The sequence below is a fragment of the Wyeomyia smithii genome, chromosome 2 (genome assembly GCF_029784165.1).
Source record: "Wyeomyia smithii strain HCP4-BCI-WySm-NY-G18 chromosome 2, ASM2978416v1, whole genome shotgun sequence".
NCBI lineage: Eukaryota > Metazoa > Arthropoda > Insecta > Diptera > Culicidae > Wyeomyia > Wyeomyia smithii.
In genome coordinates this window covers 26,990,749-27,009,637 of record NC_073695.1, presented here as the reverse complement: position 1 = coordinate 27,009,637, position 18,889 = coordinate 26,990,749, and the positions used below count along the sequence as shown (strand labels likewise).

At 37.7% G+C, this 18,889-nt stretch overlaps 1 protein-coding gene across 9 annotated transcripts in view; it reads left to right on the top strand.

The window, feature by feature from the left end:
* LOC129723996 (kazrin) overlaps window positions 1–18,889 on the top strand; it is a 265,654-nt gene that overhangs the window by 210,803 nt on the left and 35,962 nt on the right. For 8 of the 9 annotated variants that reach the window (XR_008727856.1, XR_008727855.1, XM_055678555.1 and 5 more), the window contains one exon: window positions 8,603–8,711. The exons of the other annotated variant lie outside the window; for it this stretch is intronic. Coding sequence is in view for 6 of the 8 variants with exons in the window: in XM_055678555.1 (XP_055534530.1) it covers window positions 8,603–8,711 (109 nt within the window). In the remaining 2 variants the exon portion in view is untranslated. The remainder of the gene's footprint in view (window positions 1–8,602; window positions 8,712–18,889) is intronic. 9 annotated transcript variants of the gene reach the window in all.

The following is an 18,889-nucleotide window of genomic DNA, read 5'->3' as shown; positions in this document are numbered from 1 at the left end:
TATTTTATATTTATTCGTTTCTGCGTAGGTACCTCTTCTCATACGAACGACGATGGTGGGTTCCGGGTTCGTACGCCTGTCATTCTCTGTTCCGGCCAGCGGAGCCCAGAACGGATATGGAAGTTTGGCCTGTTTCTGCCATTTTTACGCTTATCGGCCAGCCACACGCTTGGCTGGTATACGAGCTGAACCAACAGCCAGCAGGTTCAACGGAAAGTAGTTCTTCCCTGAAATACGTTCTGGTGTTTACGATGGGGCCGTCATTCATTCATCGCTGTCGAAAACTGTCCCTTCTCGCGATATGGATTGTGCTTCGACAGCGATAGAAAATAGAAATTGCGAACGAATGCAATGTGTTGTAACGATCAGCGAAGTATATTTTTTTTTTTTCAAAAAAATGCAAAAAAACGTTTATTCACAGAAATAAAGGACGCTGAGGTTTTCGTATGAATATGAAAACGAGATTTTTGTTCCATCAATGAAGGCTCAAAGTATTAACTATTTTATTAGCAGTGATGCTTCTTGGAAGTGGATGGTACTAAATGTCCCTGCTTGATTCTTCTCTGAATTGAACAAATCTATAACTTGGTACACATCACAGCAAATACTGATGAAATGTGTATTTGAGATTTTTATTTAAACGGGAAAACGCCATCATAATAAATTTACTTCACAATACAGTGGCTGAATATGAAAATAAATAAGGTTCATAGTTCTTAACAGCGATCCTAGTTTTTCAAAATTTAACTCGATTTTACATACAAAACAATTGTTCCATATTTTGGGTAGATTTCAATGGTATGCCTAACTGAGTATTCAAAAGAAACATTCGAATATGTCATGTGATGTTTTTATGGCGCACGTAGAGAAATTTTTTTTTTTCAAATGAAATGTTCATATTGTGTGCAGGGTCCGGCAGTTGAAGTGCTACATTGAAACAAACAGATAAATTTATGGAAACGGAAACACTTTATTTCAAATTTATTCGATTTCACTAGGAAGAATTCTAAACCACTCGCCGCAGACGATCGAAGAACACATCGCTCGAGGCCTGTGTGTGCTCTTGTAATATACTATTCCCAGCAGCCCCCAGTTTCAGCCAAGGTTTCAATGTAAAATAACCACGACTCTTGAAGCAGATCACGCCGAAATTCAGCCGAACTATCAGCTCAAGTACTTTAGAAATAGCACGAAGACAATAGCAACATTCTCAGCCAACAAATCGCATTTTTCGGCATTGGAGAAGAATACCACGTTCCCTTTATTAATTGCCATAGGCAACCCTTCTCTTTGTGCTTTTTGGCCTTTTCTGACCTATAAACACCTGTTTCGGTAATATTTTTATTCGAATCATAAAAAATATTTTGTTTTAATTAGGGTAATCGTTCCATTATTCATCTCAACAAATTGGTGCACCTATATTCATCTTATTTCTCTCATTTGTCCAATTTACCGTCAAATTTCCACAAAGTTTTGAAAGTAAATCTATTTGCTTCTCGATTTTCTCAAGTGGCTGAAAGTTTTACGTTGAAAATATTGTAAAATTTGACGATAAATTGATCAAAAAGGCGTGATGAGATGAATATAGGTACTGAGATGAATATAGGAGCGGTTACCCTATGTCGTTTATTTTTTCCTAAATTGATTTTAATTGAAATTTTTTAGACCTTCCTTTGTCTACCAATTCAATTTTTTTATCGAATCATTTCTCTGTGAATTAGTACACCACCTTATTGCCATTGATTAAGATGGAGTCTCCTCCAAGAGTTCTATTTGGTCATTCTAAAAAAATTGAAATTATTTCATTAATTGAGCCACTTCTGGCCCTATGGAATGATTCTCGAAGATTCTGCGTCTGTTTGGAAATCAATTTCGTTTATTGATATTGCTCGCGCGATCCTGGATTCATTTCGAGGTTATTTTTTCGGGCTTTAAAAGCCTAAATTTTGAAGTCACAAAACGTATGACTTTGCCATGCAAAATTCCAGCTCGATCGGACATCGGGAACACGTGCCTCAAAGCGGTAAAATTTTCAAGTCTCCCAGCTACCACAAAAGATCAAAATAATGGTCACAGTGGTCCAAATCTTACAAAAAAAAAAGTCTCCCAGCTTCAAAATTTCTAAGTCCCAGAAACTCGATTTTTTGTAAAAAAATTTTTCGAGTTGACACCAGATCTCGACGTTTCATGCATTTCTAAGACATTTGGCATATAAAAAAAAAATCCGATATTGACAATTTGCATTATTTTCTTCGGTCAAAAATTTGAAACTTTGACCGCTTTGAGGCACGTGTTCCCGATATCCGATCGAGTTGAAATTTTGCATGGGGACTTTATTCGAGAAGACGAAATTTTTGAGCCCTACCGCTAAACGATATTCGAAGGAAAATATTTTTTTTCATACATTTTATTGGCACTCTAGTGTACGTGAAGCAGAACGCCGCTGGTCACTGATTCCGATTTATACGCATTACGAGAAATTCTAGGTGGCTCTTCAACAACAACGAATCCAAGCCAAGTGTAAACGAAGTTCTTTCGAGTGTTGTTGAATACATTACTAAATACTACATCCCTAGAGTTGTATGAAATAGTGACGTGAGACTAAACACTGTAATTGAAGGGATTTTTTGTTACAAAGTTACATTATACGCAAACAGAATCAATTCGTTTGTACAGTGACTTACGTATTTCTATTCTCAGTCGCTATTTATTTTTTTTTTAGAAATATATTTAACAACACTCGAATGAATATCGTTTACACTCGGCGATATTGTAGTGTTTTTTGTGCAAATAACATTTATTTGACAAGGCACAAGCGTTGTTGTTGAGGAAGCACCAAGAATTTCTCATAATGCATCTAAATCAGAATTGACTTTATTTCCTCAAAAACCAAATGCAACCATACGATATCATAAATGAATGATTTTGTCTTATTGAACTCTGATTAAATCAAATTTATTATATAAATCATACTCTGAAAATAACATCGAAACCAGAATAGGAAAACATAAAAAGCTATCTATCAACAAGTTCCAGCAAAAAATTGTAGCAATCAACAATTCCAAAGAAATTAAATTCGTTGTACTACGAAGACAGCTCATATACTATATTATTTGTTAAATTAACCGTTATGTACTCAGCAATTTTAAAACACGTAAGTACTCGGCAGGGTACCCGGGTACCCACCAAAATGAAATGCTTCTCACTTCTTCAATTCTTGACCGATTTTCGATCTTGACCCGTCAAAAGATTAGAAAATTTGTCTATTTTTAGTGAATGGGACCGAAAGAGCCATTGTTCCTTATATGGTTCCCGTAAATCCGGATCTTCGAGATCATGTCCAAGGTCGGGAATACGCTCCGAAATGGCCATTTCGAAAAACTTATCAAATGGTCTCAAAATGAATGAAAATCAACTCCTGGAGTGATTTCGTGAATTTTGATACCAATTTTGTTCGGTACATACTCCCGAAGATCCGGATTTACAGGAACCAGATGTGGTCACAGGTTCATGTCGATCCCGAATTCTAGAAGACAGATTTTCCTATCTTTTGACTGGCCAGGATCAAAAATCGGCTTAGAAATGAAAAAGCAAGAAGCATTTCTTTTTGTGGGTACCCGGGTACCCTGCCGAGTACTTATGGGGTAAAAAAATTCGAAGCCTTCGCCATCAACCCCTCCTGCTGCTATAAACAATCTGGTGATGGGAAATGGTTTATTTCCACTATGTAGGAGCATTCCATAAGATTCAGCAGGCTGAGTTGAGGTTATCCTTGTTTTTTAAAGCAATAAAGTCTGAAAAGGTGCCGAGTACATAACGGTTAAAAATTAAAAAAAAATCATCTTAGTAATTGGACCAATAATTCACAAGCATTCGCCAGCTTTTACTCTTCTAAAAGTTTGTATATTTAGGCATTCACTCTTCCGATTTATGCCGGTCACGATTATTTAGTGAAATATCAAAGATAAAATTAACAAGATAAACCACTGCAAAAGTGTTTAATTTCTTAATTTCTCAACTGTTATTACCATCAGCAGCAGCATTACAGTTTTTCCTCGATTGCACACCAATGGAAATGTACGAATAGAACTGTACCGCTGCGATACGAATAGTACCGCTGCAGTAAGAATAGTGCTGTACCGCTGCAATCATATAGAGACCTACGGCGCTCTGCTCCACATATACTGTACGATACTGTTGCTCTTACCATGTTGCATGATTTCTTCCAAGACATCAGTTTTTAATCCCCTCTAACAGCAGGTTTAAAAATTGTTCGAGTAAAACGGTTGTTTCAAGCTATTCGAAAAACTTTTACCTTCGAGACATCAAATTAGCGTAAGTTCATGGAAGCAAACATGGACTCTGTACATTTTTTTTTTCGATATTGGTACAGAGAATATCACAGGAAATGGTTGGTGTGTATTCACGTCGTCTGTGCTAGGAATGCTCGCATGTGAGTGGTTCATTGTTCGCGTAAATTTGCCCTTGAAACTTTTCATCAAGATTTTCCGCTTAACAACGAAATAATTATGATAACTGGCGTATTACATAATTAAACATTTTATCTATTCAACAACATATTGGTTATTGTTATCCATCATGTGGTACGCTCTTATTATCGTTTGAAATCTGATGGAACACTTGCCAGTTTCATTTCCAGTTTTACAAAATGCATTCCAGTATAGAAAACAAAAACGTGTCCCACTCCCACGTCAAAAAATTAAGGCTAAAAATGTTGAAACTCGTTACAAAAATTTGGCTCGATGGGCATATTTTTCACGCGACACATCTAATTTTATGAATGTATTTTGTAGGATTTTTCCTGAGCTTTCAAATGCCGATCTCAAATTTGAAATTGGTGGTTGGCAACTTACCTAAAACACGTTTACTGAATAAATTCAAGATGACGGCTAAAATTTTGAACACTTTCTACGGAAACCCTAGATGTTTCATGCATAATGGCTTACTGTTTGTAGATGGAGTTGGAGCAAGATTTTGAGACATAGCTCGAATATAATATTAATTTATCATTTTTCTAAAAACTTGTTGACTCTTTGGCGAGCGAAGGGTCTACCAACTGAAACTAATTTAAATGCAATTATTATGTTTGTACTGCTTGTGGCCTGGTGCCAGCGAAAATTGCACAACTCTGTAGAGCGCTTTATAAAGGTTTTGAAATTATATTAGAATCATTTGGAAGACGGATTTTCTAAGCTGAAGAAATTTAAAGCGAATTTCAACCATTTTTAGCTCAATTCAAGAGCTCACTTTGTTTTAAAATTGACCTTTTCTTACCTATAAATCTTGTTGCGGTTATGGGCTTACTTGAGTTTTGTTTTTCGGACTTCAGTACCAGGATTTATGCGATTTTAAAACCAGTTGAAAAACCTTTTTGCTGGTCATTTAATTTCTTTGAAAGTGCTTCGAAACAATTCAAACTCCATCTTATTTTATTTCATCATTTCCAGTTTCAATTCAATTTCTGCTTTTTATTTGCTTGAAAAAAGGATTTCTATGGTCGATAACTTCTACAAGACGTGCGATCCGTTTCGCGCTTAGTTAGAAATTTCGTGTATCTTTGGGATTTTTTCTAAGATCCCTAGCGAAGTTTTCGATTGTTTTTCATTTTTCATGCTTTCTTATTTGCATCTGGCGTCATAACAAACTTGATACGGTTGGATTCAACTCGGAGCCGTGTTTCACTTTGACCTTTTTGAACTTAAAAGGCGTATTCGTTGGATTTTCGCTTGATACAGAACCGTCAACTTCGCTGGCCTTTACTGGACATGAGCATTTGTAATTTTTAATTCTTGGTATGATAGTTTCGGACCATAAAAAGAGCTTTTATGTGAAGAGAAACTTCAGAAGCGATCTTCAGTTGTTCTGAGGTTAATTTGGGATCATTTTAAATCCATGTCCTCATCAACGTGAGCGTTTTTTATCTTCAGCAATGTTTTCCGGTCATTTTGTGAATTGCTTCTGGCCGTTTCTGATCTCTGGAAGTGTTTTTCGATCATCTTTGAACGTAATTTAGCGTAATCCGCGGTTCTGGATTTTATTTTGAGTAACTTTTGCTTGCGTTTTTTGAACGAATCTACAATCATATTCAAATTATTGTCTTTTTCAGTCATTCCAAGAATTACCAGCATATTGAACTTAACCCTATAGTGCCCAAATTAATTTTTAGACTGACTTCGTAAAAATCACTATGAATCTTCATAAACATATTTGAAGTATTTATTGAAGCTTTTTAGAGGTTCAACTGATGACCATCTAAGGGCGGCACTGGGCACAAGAGGGTTAAGGAACGTTTTTCCGTGACTCTGAATTTGATTTATGACAGTGATTTATACAGTTTATTGCCTTTTCTAATATTTTAACCGATCATTTGGAACACAATTTTAGATTATTTTAATTGTTTTTTCTGGCGCTCCGCAATTCGTGAGAGCAATTAAGGGTAAAAATAAAAATTAGCCACAGTGATTTATAGTTCAATGCGAATCATTGTTTTTATAGTAACAATATGAATAGACACAGTAAAAAAAACAGAGCTATTAGTCTGAATGCTGGAAACCGAATAAGCTTCGAAGTTGCAAAGTTGAATTGAATTTTACAAATAATTTTTTATCATAATATGCACACCAAATTGATTCTATCCCTATTAAGTGGAATTTTCACAAGAAATTGACTAAATCGAATGGTTTTTGGTTGAAAATATCATTCGGTTTTCATTGGATTCTGAGCTCAATTCGAGATTATTTGTCAATTGGAATTCTTCTATTTAAGGTTTCTATAACCGGATTCCAGAGGTTGTGGGAAGAATTTGAAATTGTTTTGTTCAGGTACACATTTGACGGCGATTCTGTTGCTCCGTTTATCAGTTTCTCACTTATTAAAGTTCGGTGATTGGATGTTTATCAATGGGATATATTGATAATTTTGAATCATTTATTTAATCTTTATTATCAACCGTTTTTCAGCTAGACTAATCATTAGTAGGAATATTTGTCTCTTTTTTTTTTCACCTATATTTTGTCTCTTTTATTCTGTCTATTTTTTAAAGCGCTGAAAAGGCGCATTTTTTGGGATCTGTTTTTTGTCTGGAGGCGCTTCCGAACTATCCTCAATTTTGTTTAGTTTTTCTTTTTTGTTAGCTTCCCTTGGATTTGGAAACGCTTTTTGGCTATTCTAAGCCTCGGATTTTTTTTCCTTTTTGGATTTTTAGACCTTCGATAATCTTCAAGATAGGTGATAATCATGATGTAGATACCTATATCTATTGAAAAAAACAAGCTAGATTTTGTAATACCGGGTGAATCAAATAAATTGGTTAAACTAAAACACAGCTTACAGCTGTGAAAAAACGAAAACCATGCAAAAATTTTAGTACAGACACTGGAACAGTGCTAACTCGACATATCTATGCTTGGCTCCAGCAATAAAGGCATTTACAACTATATTGGCTGCACTCGAGTGTGAATGAAAGCTGTCTGCTATCTGGATTGGTTACACGATTCATGCATTGTATTCTATAATTCTGAAGTTTTCCCCACATCGCTGAGGGCTAAATTAATTGTTTACTAAGGTTTTTGTGTTTGACTTTCTAATGGTTGTTGGGTACTGACCAATACTTCACCTCCAACTTTGCCAACAATCGTTTCAATTCATTTCTCATCAAAACCATACATCCCCATTAAACTTACACTTCACCCCCCCAATTTGTTCCATCTTCGACGAGAAAACCAACATCAACTACACGATCATTGCTTCGCTGACAGCTCCCTTATTATGGATGATACAATTTTCCTGTGTGCTTTCCAGTGGTTATCATTTATTTTTTTCGCTCAACAATTCTTTTTTCTTACTCATAAACTCGCCTGGCCCAACGCTCTAGCTAGCAATAAAAAAAACTAGTCGCAGAAACTAATTTATCCTCCAATTAAAACCGCTTCTCCCTTCAACTGTGTTCGCTCGTTGTCTCTAAGCAAAAAAAAACAAGCTCACTTTTTCCCTGCTGAACGTGCCGCTCTGCCTGCCCACACTTTGCACACTCGCAACATCACGCTAGTTTCCACGTTCAGTCTCGCATCCGTAAATATACATTTTTTTCGGTTCCTGGTTATTATTTCCATACCTGTGTTTTCAATATATATATTTTGATTGATGTACGTTTTTTCCATGTCTGCTTTTTCTCTCATTTCAAACAAAAACCACACCTCTTCCGTCGATCTCCTCGCCCAAAAACAAAACAATTGCAAACCAAAAAAAAAAAAACAAATATCCACGAAAAACCGCACGCTGCTGCTAACGATACACACCTGTATCCTGCGCGGTGACAATGGCGCGACATTTGGTGCAAATTTGCGGGTATTTTTAAAAACTATCAACTACCGCCGGACACTTTGATGTTGATCCGCCACCTCAACCGAAATCTGTAACGATGGCGACCTGATACCTGATAACGAACACCGGCGATGAACAAAAAACGGGCACAATTACTACAACTACTCTTCACCAACCTTTCTCCACCATTATCACCATTTCACCACCAACAAAACCACACCACAATCTTCACCCGATACAACAACCCACCACACCACAGGGCTACACTGGGCCAGGGGATCCGAACCGGCGGAACGGTGGTACCAATCGCTAGCGGAATCGGAATGATGCCCACACCCGGAGATCGACGCAATACCGGCAGCTTAAGGGTGAGTAAATGCAATCTGTTTTCTCCTTCTTTTTTTCCATTTTTTTGTTTGTTTTGTTTCTGGTTTCGCTTCGGTGGTAGCAATTCGTTCGTGCCGACTTTCGGTACGAGTGCAAAGTGCGATGATCTCCGGTGTAACATGTGATTACACATAAACATTGCAGCAGGTACAGAGAAGAAGGATAATGCGACAAGGAATGCTACCAGAACAGAGCAAAAAACACTGTTACCGCCGAAAGTTTGCATGTGCACGGCAAATATTAGCTGTTGTTTATTAACGTTTTTTTTTTTGGTCGTTATTTTTCCTCGTTCATGATGTGCTATTTCCTGCTCCATTCTCGTTGCTTGTCGTTTGCTTTTACCGTACACCCGTGTGTAGGATGCGCGCTCTCCCTGGTCTGGTGTACACAATCCAGTTTGTTCCAGGCCAATAGTTTCACAGTCAATATTTACCGACTACACGCCAGCGTTTCCGACTGACCTACACAACGGTGCATAGTTTGGCGAGTTCTGGAATGCATGCTTTCGCGTTCCATTTTTGTGTTTCTGCTAACTATCCAGTATCATCATAATACTCATTTCATGAAAATTTCATCCCATATAATTATACGGCCGACACTGCGCCGACGAAAACGGCATAATAAAAACTCGAAACTTTTTAAAACATTACTAGACCACACGAACCACACGCCACGGTAGGTACAGTTACATGTAAGGAAAAAGACAGGAGAAAGAAAAAGCTTTGCTAAACTTTATAGCTGTGAGCAACCGTGCGCTTCCATTCGTTGCTTCTCCCTGATGCGAACGCATGGTACTTTGCTTTGCTGCTGGATTTTGTGGTTCACCGCGCAGCAAATAAAATTAACGAACGCTGAAAACACGGCTGACGACCTGGTGCAAGCTAGAACCTGCAATTTGATTCCATTTTTACATTCGCCCGAGTGCTCACTCGAGTTAGACAAAGGGTATGGAACATATAGGCAGGGAACATTCTCGATGTCACCGGTGCAATAACTAGATTATCCAACCATCAAACCAAACCCAATCGCTATATATAGTACACTGCAGGGTGATCAAGCGGTGTGTTGCATCTCAAGAGCTCTCTCACATGAATTGTTCATAATAAGTGTGATACACAGTAGAATATTTATTATGAACGCGGAAAATGTCAAAAAAAAACTGGTAATCGGCACAGAGAAACAGAAAATTATAAAATGATTGAGAATTGTGTAAATAGATTGACAACCCACCCTCAACAATGGAAACCACACCATTTCAGTAATAGAACACTCTGAAGAATTTCGTTTAATTAGACAACTCGAACCTGACGATAGTGGCTAGTGGAGTTCGCAGCAATTTTCATTATTCACTAACTAATGCAATCAACGATTCGCTCACATAGCATAGTCAAACAATTACATACCCGCAAAATGCAACGAATAAAGTTATGAACCAAAATGTACTCAAAATTCAAATCTCGCTTATGTGCTACAAGCAAAAAGTGCGGAAATTCCATAGCGAATAGCTAAATGTAAACCAACGTGAAGTTCGTGATTTCTACGCCAACGTGCAACACACAATCGTAGGTAGGTACCCACAGCAGTAAACTCAACGCATCACTTCACCGTCGCTCATGTTACTCTGGGTGGGCAAAGGACGGATAGTTCCGCTGTCTAATTACAACCTATTAGGTTATTTTATTACGTACTCGACGTTGTACCACGCTGTTCCCGAGCATTTTTCCCTTCCAGCAGACGGGATTGCTCTCATGATTTAATGACAGCATCCTGCGGCGCGTGGTTATGCCATATGTATGTATGAAGATTGCGCAATAATAATTAACCGAATAAATTGAAGCATCGAAATCACTAAAAGTGTGGAGTGCTGGCTCTGATGAGTAGCAACCACTTGGATCCGATTCAGGGTGGGTTATTTTTCATTCGATGCAATGAAATTCCACTCAATGTAAAGCAAATTACACTGTCAAGCAAAACAAATAAATCCAAACCCAAAGCTTCCACTGAACCGGGCCAGTATAGCCATCCCGGAGTCTAACCCGAGGTGCTTCATCGATTTTCCCAGTATTTTTTTTTTCTGTTGCTATCGAAAGGTTTTACAAACAAACCATCGATGGAGAGATGCTGTAATTCTTTGTTTTCATGCTCTTGGTAGCACGATCCGGGCAAACAAAAGCACTAAACACGCGGGCAACCGCCCCTCCCCTTCACGCCTCTTGCCAATATGGCAAAAACTTTTATTTTGACCTCGACAACATTCGTCTCTTCATGGTGTACCTTTTCTCAAACCAGAAGGGTCTTCTTGGGACACAATCACAATGAATTTTAGAGTACGTATTGTTGGTTTTCGATACTTTTGCTTGTTTTCATTCTCGGCTGAAAGCCAACCCAAACACCACCCACACGGGGGATGCAATTCGAGCGTTAGCCAGCCAGCTTTCTGTAAGTTCTCATCCATATTGTTCTTTTACTTTGCAAAATGGATAACTTTTCTCTCGTTCCACTTCACTGCCATGATTTAAAGGTTTGGAGTGTTTGGATTGTCCCGTAGCATGTGTCGCCTGCAGCGTTGAAACTGTACGTGCCGAGATGATCACATTTATATGTTGTAACAGTTCCGATTGTTGCTTTTGCGAACTAATAGATTAGTGATTACACTGATGCAGTATGAAAAGTTTCGAAAACCACACACATTTTTCACGTGGAACATGAGTACGGAATAATTGAACTTCTTGTTGTGGGACATTTCCGATGAAGTCCTAGTTACTTTCACGCTTTTATTCAACCATGTTCGGTACGATTTTCCTCTATGCTTTCAATATAGCGGCAAGGATTACCCAGATATTTTCTACTGGATTTGAATCAGGATTGCGGGATGCCATTCGAGTAAATCGATTTCATGTGGAGTAAACCACTCTTTCGTAGCCGAACTAGTGTGAACACTGGCATTATCTTGTTGAGAAACGAATTTGTTGTGACGGTATTTTGTTGTGACTGGGACAAGGCAAACCATTAGAGACCTTCCTTCTGAGTAATCAGTGGAGAAGTACTTTTTTTCTCTTTTTTTTTCTCTGTGTGGACTCATCTATTGTGATATTGCTGGACTATTGTGATATTGCCCAGGTGTTTTCTGTACTCTGCACCTCATATCATTGGCAGTATCACTATTAAAGTAAGTGATACGCTTATCATTCATATCCGTGCTTGTGTGAAAGTTTTGCCTTTCCGCCATCGTAGCAATATCGCCTAATACAATTTCCTGGAGAGAACTTTCATACGTTACTCACACCAGTTTTATTAAAATAGATACTTTTTTTTTTGTTAGAAGGAGAATCGACGGGGGTACTGTAGAATTCAGATTGAAGTAAAGGTATATGATGGTGAGCCTGAGAATAAACCCATGCCTTAGTCCTTTGACAACCAAATGGCCTGATTCTACTCAGATTCGAACCCACGACCACCCGCTCACCAAAGCGGACTCTGTAACCTTGCGGCTACGGAGCTTCCCGGAGAAGTACTTAATTCAGTCCTAACCGACAGCTTCGATCTCTTTGGCCTTCATTGTGCAGTTGCATACTTTTGTGGATCCTTTAAATAATTCCTTGTCACTTCACCCGATCTACTTCCGTTCTGTCGCAAAAGTAAGATGCGGCTATAGAAAATGATCAGATTGTGAACAGACATTTAACCAGAAAGTTCTTGGTTTGCTTTTATGAGTTTTTTTCGACTCACTAATGTACGAAAATCACCTTAGTTTTACTTTCCTAAGCCTAGTTCGTGACTACATTCTCCAACAACATGTCTAAAGTTACTTTGTGTCTCTTACAGACGATTATTTGAAATTTGCCCAATCTTAAAACTTCACAAATAATGCTAGATTGGTAAGTTATAACATCCGTTTCCACCTATTTTATGAAAACATCCTGAAGTATTTTTCTCAGTTTTCAAATGTTTGTTCAAGTTTCAAAATCGGTTATACGAAACATGGCCAAAAACGCATTTTTCTGTTTCAAAATGGCTGCCAATTCAAGATGGCTGCATGTAGCAGCCTCATCATTCCTGTTAATTAATTTATGCAGTTTACGGGTTTTATTACAAATTAAAGCAGTATAACCCGATGGAAAATAAACAATCGCAAAAAAACTCAAGTGTTTCAAACACTTTTTCCTCTTTTTGTGGTTGTTTGTAAATCGTTAATACTTTCATTTATTAATTTCTTCATCGATTTTCAAATATTTTCTTACGTAGAACATGCCGATTTTGATTATTCAAGCTTAGACCAGGAGAAAATTGTACAAAGCGACAGTTTTTTGATGACATTCGAGAGCGTTCCTCTATAACAGTAGTAGTATTGTCAAAATAAAGACAGCCGGCAGAAAACATGTTTTGCGACTATAACGTTGCCGTCTAGTTCCCCATTCCCGAATGATTTTTCTTTGCCGTTGACCTTATTCCCATGTCGACGATGGCATGTATGGTTGTGTATGACATTTGGTGTACGATACACACATCCTTCAGTACCCTAACTAACACGCTGAGAATCCTGAGTAAGAATTCCCAGGATTCCTATAACTCGGTGACGGAATCGCGAGAGGAATCGTTTCTGCGATACGTACAGAATCTGTGCGAATCGCATACGGGAAACCTTTTCAAGAATCCTCAAAAATCCAAACGAATCGTGAAAGGAATCGTTTCTGCGATACGGACAGAATCTATAAGAATCGCATATGGAAAACCTTTTCAAGAATCCTACAAAATCCAAATGAATCGTGAAAGGAATCGTTTTTGCGATATGGACAGAATCTGTTCGAATCGCTTCTGGAAAACCTCAAGAATCCAAATTTAGGAATCTCGTCGACTCGGCGACAGAATCGTGAGAGGAATCGTCTCTGTGATCCGGACAGAATATTTTTACGCGGTTTTTTACGAGGATATTTTTTACGCGGTATTTTGAATGAACGCGTATTTTTAGACGCATTTTCGAATCAACCATGTTTCTTACGCACGATTTCGAATTACCGCGGTTTTTCAACGCAGATTTGATTTCCGCGTATTTAACGTAGTTTTTTACGAGGTATGTATTCCTAGCGTAAAAAAACTGTGTATAGTGTATAGCCTAAGACTGAGGGAAACGTGTCGTAATGTATCTATCTCTTTTCCAGATGAAATTGAAGAATCTAACCAACATCATGAAGAATATTATACTCATCACGAAAGACGGTAAACTTGCTCCCATTTTGAATCAAATTGCGATTCTGAGAAAGTTATTGATTTCTTCCTCAGAGTGTTCTACTTCCTAATTTAATCCTGTAACTTGGTAATTTTACTTTAGAAGTATACAAAACCTATGTCTGGAATTGATATTGACCAAACAATCGTGTAACTGATGGTTAACAAATTAAAATGACTCTCGCGGTATTAGATTTTTTGTAGTACTAGTAGAATTAAATGGAAACATAGCATATTCTCAATATCTTATTCTATTCTACTAAGACGTTCAATGTAAAATTTATTATATTTCAGCGAAAATAGATTCACCTTTTATTGGCTTCCTCTGATCTGAACCTCGAATGATATTATTCAGAAAGACCAGAAATCAAATATATATAGGTATCACCAAAGTAAACTGAACACTGCGACTGTACATAGAGCTTGCGTCCTTCTAGCATCAAGCCGAAATTGCTTCAACCTAGTAGAATGCGAACAAAATTCTTTGAATTCGCGAACAGAATTACAAATTTGAACAACTGACTGTAACAAGGACAGACTATTCGACATGACTGACGTCCCGGTTAGAATAAACTATATAAACGTTAGTCGCACCCATAGGTTTCGCATAGATTCCCTAGGATTCCTCACATTGGAATCGTAAAGCGTCCGCAGTAAGGAATCCTGACGAAAGAATCCTCAAGAATACCTTGTATATGGAACTGGGATTCTTGAGTGAAAATCGTGTTATAAGAATTCTTCGGATACGAAACCTTTCACTTTAACCGTTTTGTGCTTAAAATTCTTAGATCTTGTAAATTCTTGTGATTTTCATTTAATTTCGATGGCACCAAGAGATCCAGTAACCTATCTACTTTCAAATTAGCGTCAGGAATTCTCTCATTTCCGGGAATCCGATATTCCGGAAACTGAGGAATTTCATGAATATTCGGACAAAAGCTAATAATTATTGGCTCAAAATACATAAAATTAGTTTAACAGGCCATTTGTATGGTTTTGGGTATTTTGGTCCTTCCGGAATAGATTCCACTGGCGCTTCTAGTGACCATAAAAACAATTAAATAGAAGAAGGTCAAATACCATCCAATATTGGTATATTCGGAACAGGGATGATGCCCTCAGACCGGAAAATGACCTCAGACGCCATTTTGAATTCTGAAATGGTGACTTCCGGACTGTGGGAGATATAAATATCTGGCCGAATACCTCCCAATATGAGTATTTCCGGAATCGGAAAGATGCCCAGAGACCGGAAATAGATTCCAGACGACATTTTGGAATTCAAATGGCGTCTAGGTCGTTTATTGGTCTCTGGGTATCATCCCGATTCCGGAAATACCCATGTCGGGCCAGCCTTTTTTCAGAAGCCGGAAGTCACTATATTGAATTCAAAATGGCGTCTGGAGTTGATTTTCGGTCTCTGGGCATCATTACGCATCCGGAAATACTCATTTTGGGAGGTATTCGGCCAGATTTTGTTATTTTTCAGACACCGGAAGTCACCATTAAGGAAATTAAAATTGCGACTGAGGTCGTTTTCCGGTTTCGGCGCATCATCCAGGTCCTGAAAATACTCATCTTGGATAGTATTCAACCTTGTTCTATTTAATGGTTTCTATCGGCAATTGAAGCCCCTCTGGAATCTATTCCGGAAGGACCATTTGAAAGCCATATTACTTAAACACTCAAAAGCTAACAAATGGCCTGTGGAAGTAATTTTAAAAACTTTGAACCATTAATTGTAAGATTCTGTTCAAATATGGTGCTACAAGTATCAAATCAAGTATCAAGTATCGAATAAAAATTGCAGAAGTTACAAGTACTTTAATTTGGGGTACCCATGAACCCCGTCGAGCACATAACGGTTGAAGTGAAAGGTTTCGTATCCTAAGAATTCTCCTAACACGATTCTCCTTCAAGAATCCTAGCCCCATAGACAGGGCATTCCTGAGGATTCCTTTTTCAGAACTCTTCATCAAGGATGCTTCACGATTTCAATGTGAGGAATCCTAGGGAATCCGAAAGATTCTCATTACACGATTCTCATTCAAGAATCCTAACCCCATAGACAGGGCATTCTTGAGGATTCTTTTTTCAGGATTCCTTATCGAGGACGCTTCACGATTCCAATGGGAGGAATCCTTGGGAATCCATGCGAATCTTATGTGTTTGTTCGGGTACACAGCGGCTCTATTACCGAGTTTGTTTTTTTTTTTTTTTTGCACGAAGGCTGTCGGTAAGCTCCTAGGCAGTCTGTATTCTACTTCTTACGCTCATACAGCCTTTTCAACAGCCGTCACACGACATTAGTCATAGGCGAATGGAAAGAAGAGGAATTTGGGTTGTTACAGAAACGCTCTGTTTGTGTAGTGCTGACAGAAACGTGTGTATAAAAAAACAGCTACTTCTCTCTTCTACATTCGCTATTCCGAAGACATTCCGTTACATTTTCCGTTTCCTTTCGTGATGCTCTGTTGCCAATACGTTCTTAATGTTATTTCTTGACTGCTAATGCAGATAGCTATCGCGAACATACAGCAGCAGAAAAAGTATTCTGAGAAGACATTAAAATAAACGCTGTACCGTGGAATGGGGTGAAATTGATCAGTGGGGTGAAATTGATCACCTGAAAATTCGTGATAAAAAATACTAATCAAAAGATATTGCTCTTACATCACTAGGCAATGTTAACGTGTCCTTAAACGCAACTTTTGCATGATTCACATACCTGTCAAAGTTAACCCTTGCATGCCCGATTTTTCATATTTTCGAAAAACTCTTCTAACTCAGTCAAAACTCAATCAAATTTGATCAAACAAGTTTTTAAATAACAAAAAAAAGTATAGAATTTACTTAAAGTAATCTTAGTTGAGGGTTAATTACGTTAAATTTAAAGAAGTTAGTAAAGTTTGAAAAAAGCCTAAAAAATTTGATTTTCAACAATGATCATTCCATACCATTAAAGAGATACTGATAAATTCGCAGAAAACCACAAAGATTTCAATTTCAGAGCTAGTTTTTGAGCTTTTGCAACAAACCGAATGGAAATCGATCTATCGACGATCAAATAGGAGCAAATTTAGCAACAAGCAGCTCGTGAACCAAAATAAACAAATTTTAACCTTAAATATCGTTATTTTCGTTTCCAAACTAGCTGTAAATTATATTTTTCAGTACAGGAATCATCATTTATCTTTTGCATATCCAAAAAAAGCACATTGCCAAAAGAATGTATGGATTTCAATGGTGATCAATTTCACCCCAATTTACCTCATAGTACCTTATAGAATTATCGAATTTATTTCATGAAGTAGACGATGGAAATTTCACCAATAGCCACAGAGGTTTACTGGAGCACATACCAGTACTTGTATTGTGAAATTAATAGTTAATTGGAAATTGTTATAAAAATTGATCAATTTCACCCCGTTCCATGGTACTCTTGAAATGCCTGGCTGAAACATATGATAAACCGCCTTTGACACTTTAGTGATTTTATTGTGGCGTAATATACTGTTACTTGTATGAAAGAGGCTGTAGCGCATCGAGAGTTGAAAAAAAAACACAGAAATGCTGCTCTCAGTGAAACAACGTGCGGTGATTAATTTCGTCGCTTTGAAAACGGCTTTTGCAATGACTTCCCGTGTGAGGAAAGGCCAACATCGAAGACTCTGAACTAACCGTATTGCTCGATGAGGATCAATGCCATACACAGGAACAACCCAACAAACAACAAAACATGTTAGAAAATAAGTAACAACGAAAGTAGTCATATAAGTGTACTACAAGCGCAATTGAAAACTTGTGTTACTATATTGTGTTTGAAGAAGTTTTTCATCAGTAATACAACCGCATTTCGGAAACAAGCTCGTTTTTTCTGGTTTTGGAGATGTTTTTGATAACATGAGTTCAAGAGTGACAATCACTATCACTTGGTCTTTTCGTAAGACATTACACCATCTAATAACAACCCTACGTACCTGTAAAATGCTTTTCCTTAGTGCAATAGTCGCAGCATTCAACACCCAACTTAAAATTACTTGATCAAATTATTATTTAAGCTATATGAACGATTTCTATATTTATTCGAAACGGGTCACAACGCGCCATCAAACGATAAACAAAACGCTTGCAGTGTAACCAATATCACTTGAGATTTTTTTTATTGTATATCTAACAGATCCAGATAACGTTGAAACTCAATATCAATATTCAAGCAAAAGAAACAACTCTTTTTGAAAGGTTGAATATTATTTTTTGTCATCATTTTATAATCAATTAAAACTGCCACTGATAAAAGAAATTGCCGATCTAGTTGCACTGCGCAGACACAACACATTTGCGCATGCGCTGGTTAACAGTTGTCATAGCAACAGATTTGCACATTGCCGTATTAGTACTCGAGATGTATTTTACCACTTAATTATATCTAGTTCTACTACTTGTACTTGTTCTACTAGCCTTCATGTTTTGCGCTTTTCTGGTGGTATTGATGTCATGGAATAGGTAACGTCAACTATACGTGTGTTACTTGGGAACTTGCCTCGATAAGATATTGAAGGCGAGCCAAATCATCACAGGGGAACGGTATCAACTACAATTGGCCGATGTGTGACCAAACTGAACCAAACGCTGTCGTAATGTTTCGGGCGCTTGGTTCGGTTTCACTGCACACTGACAAAATACGTGTCCCTTAGATACACAATTTGCGTTGTATTTATATCGGTATTCGCAAAATAGCTGTTACGATGTTTCGCTTTCGATGTCACATTTATCATCATCAAGTTTGCCTAACTGGCTTCTTGAGATGGTATTTACTTGGACAGTGTCCCGTGATAACACATGTGAACGTCCTCAGGACTTGCTTATTGAACCAACGAATAACGAAACTTTTCTCGCGATTTGATTCTATGATTTTTTACGATTATCGTAA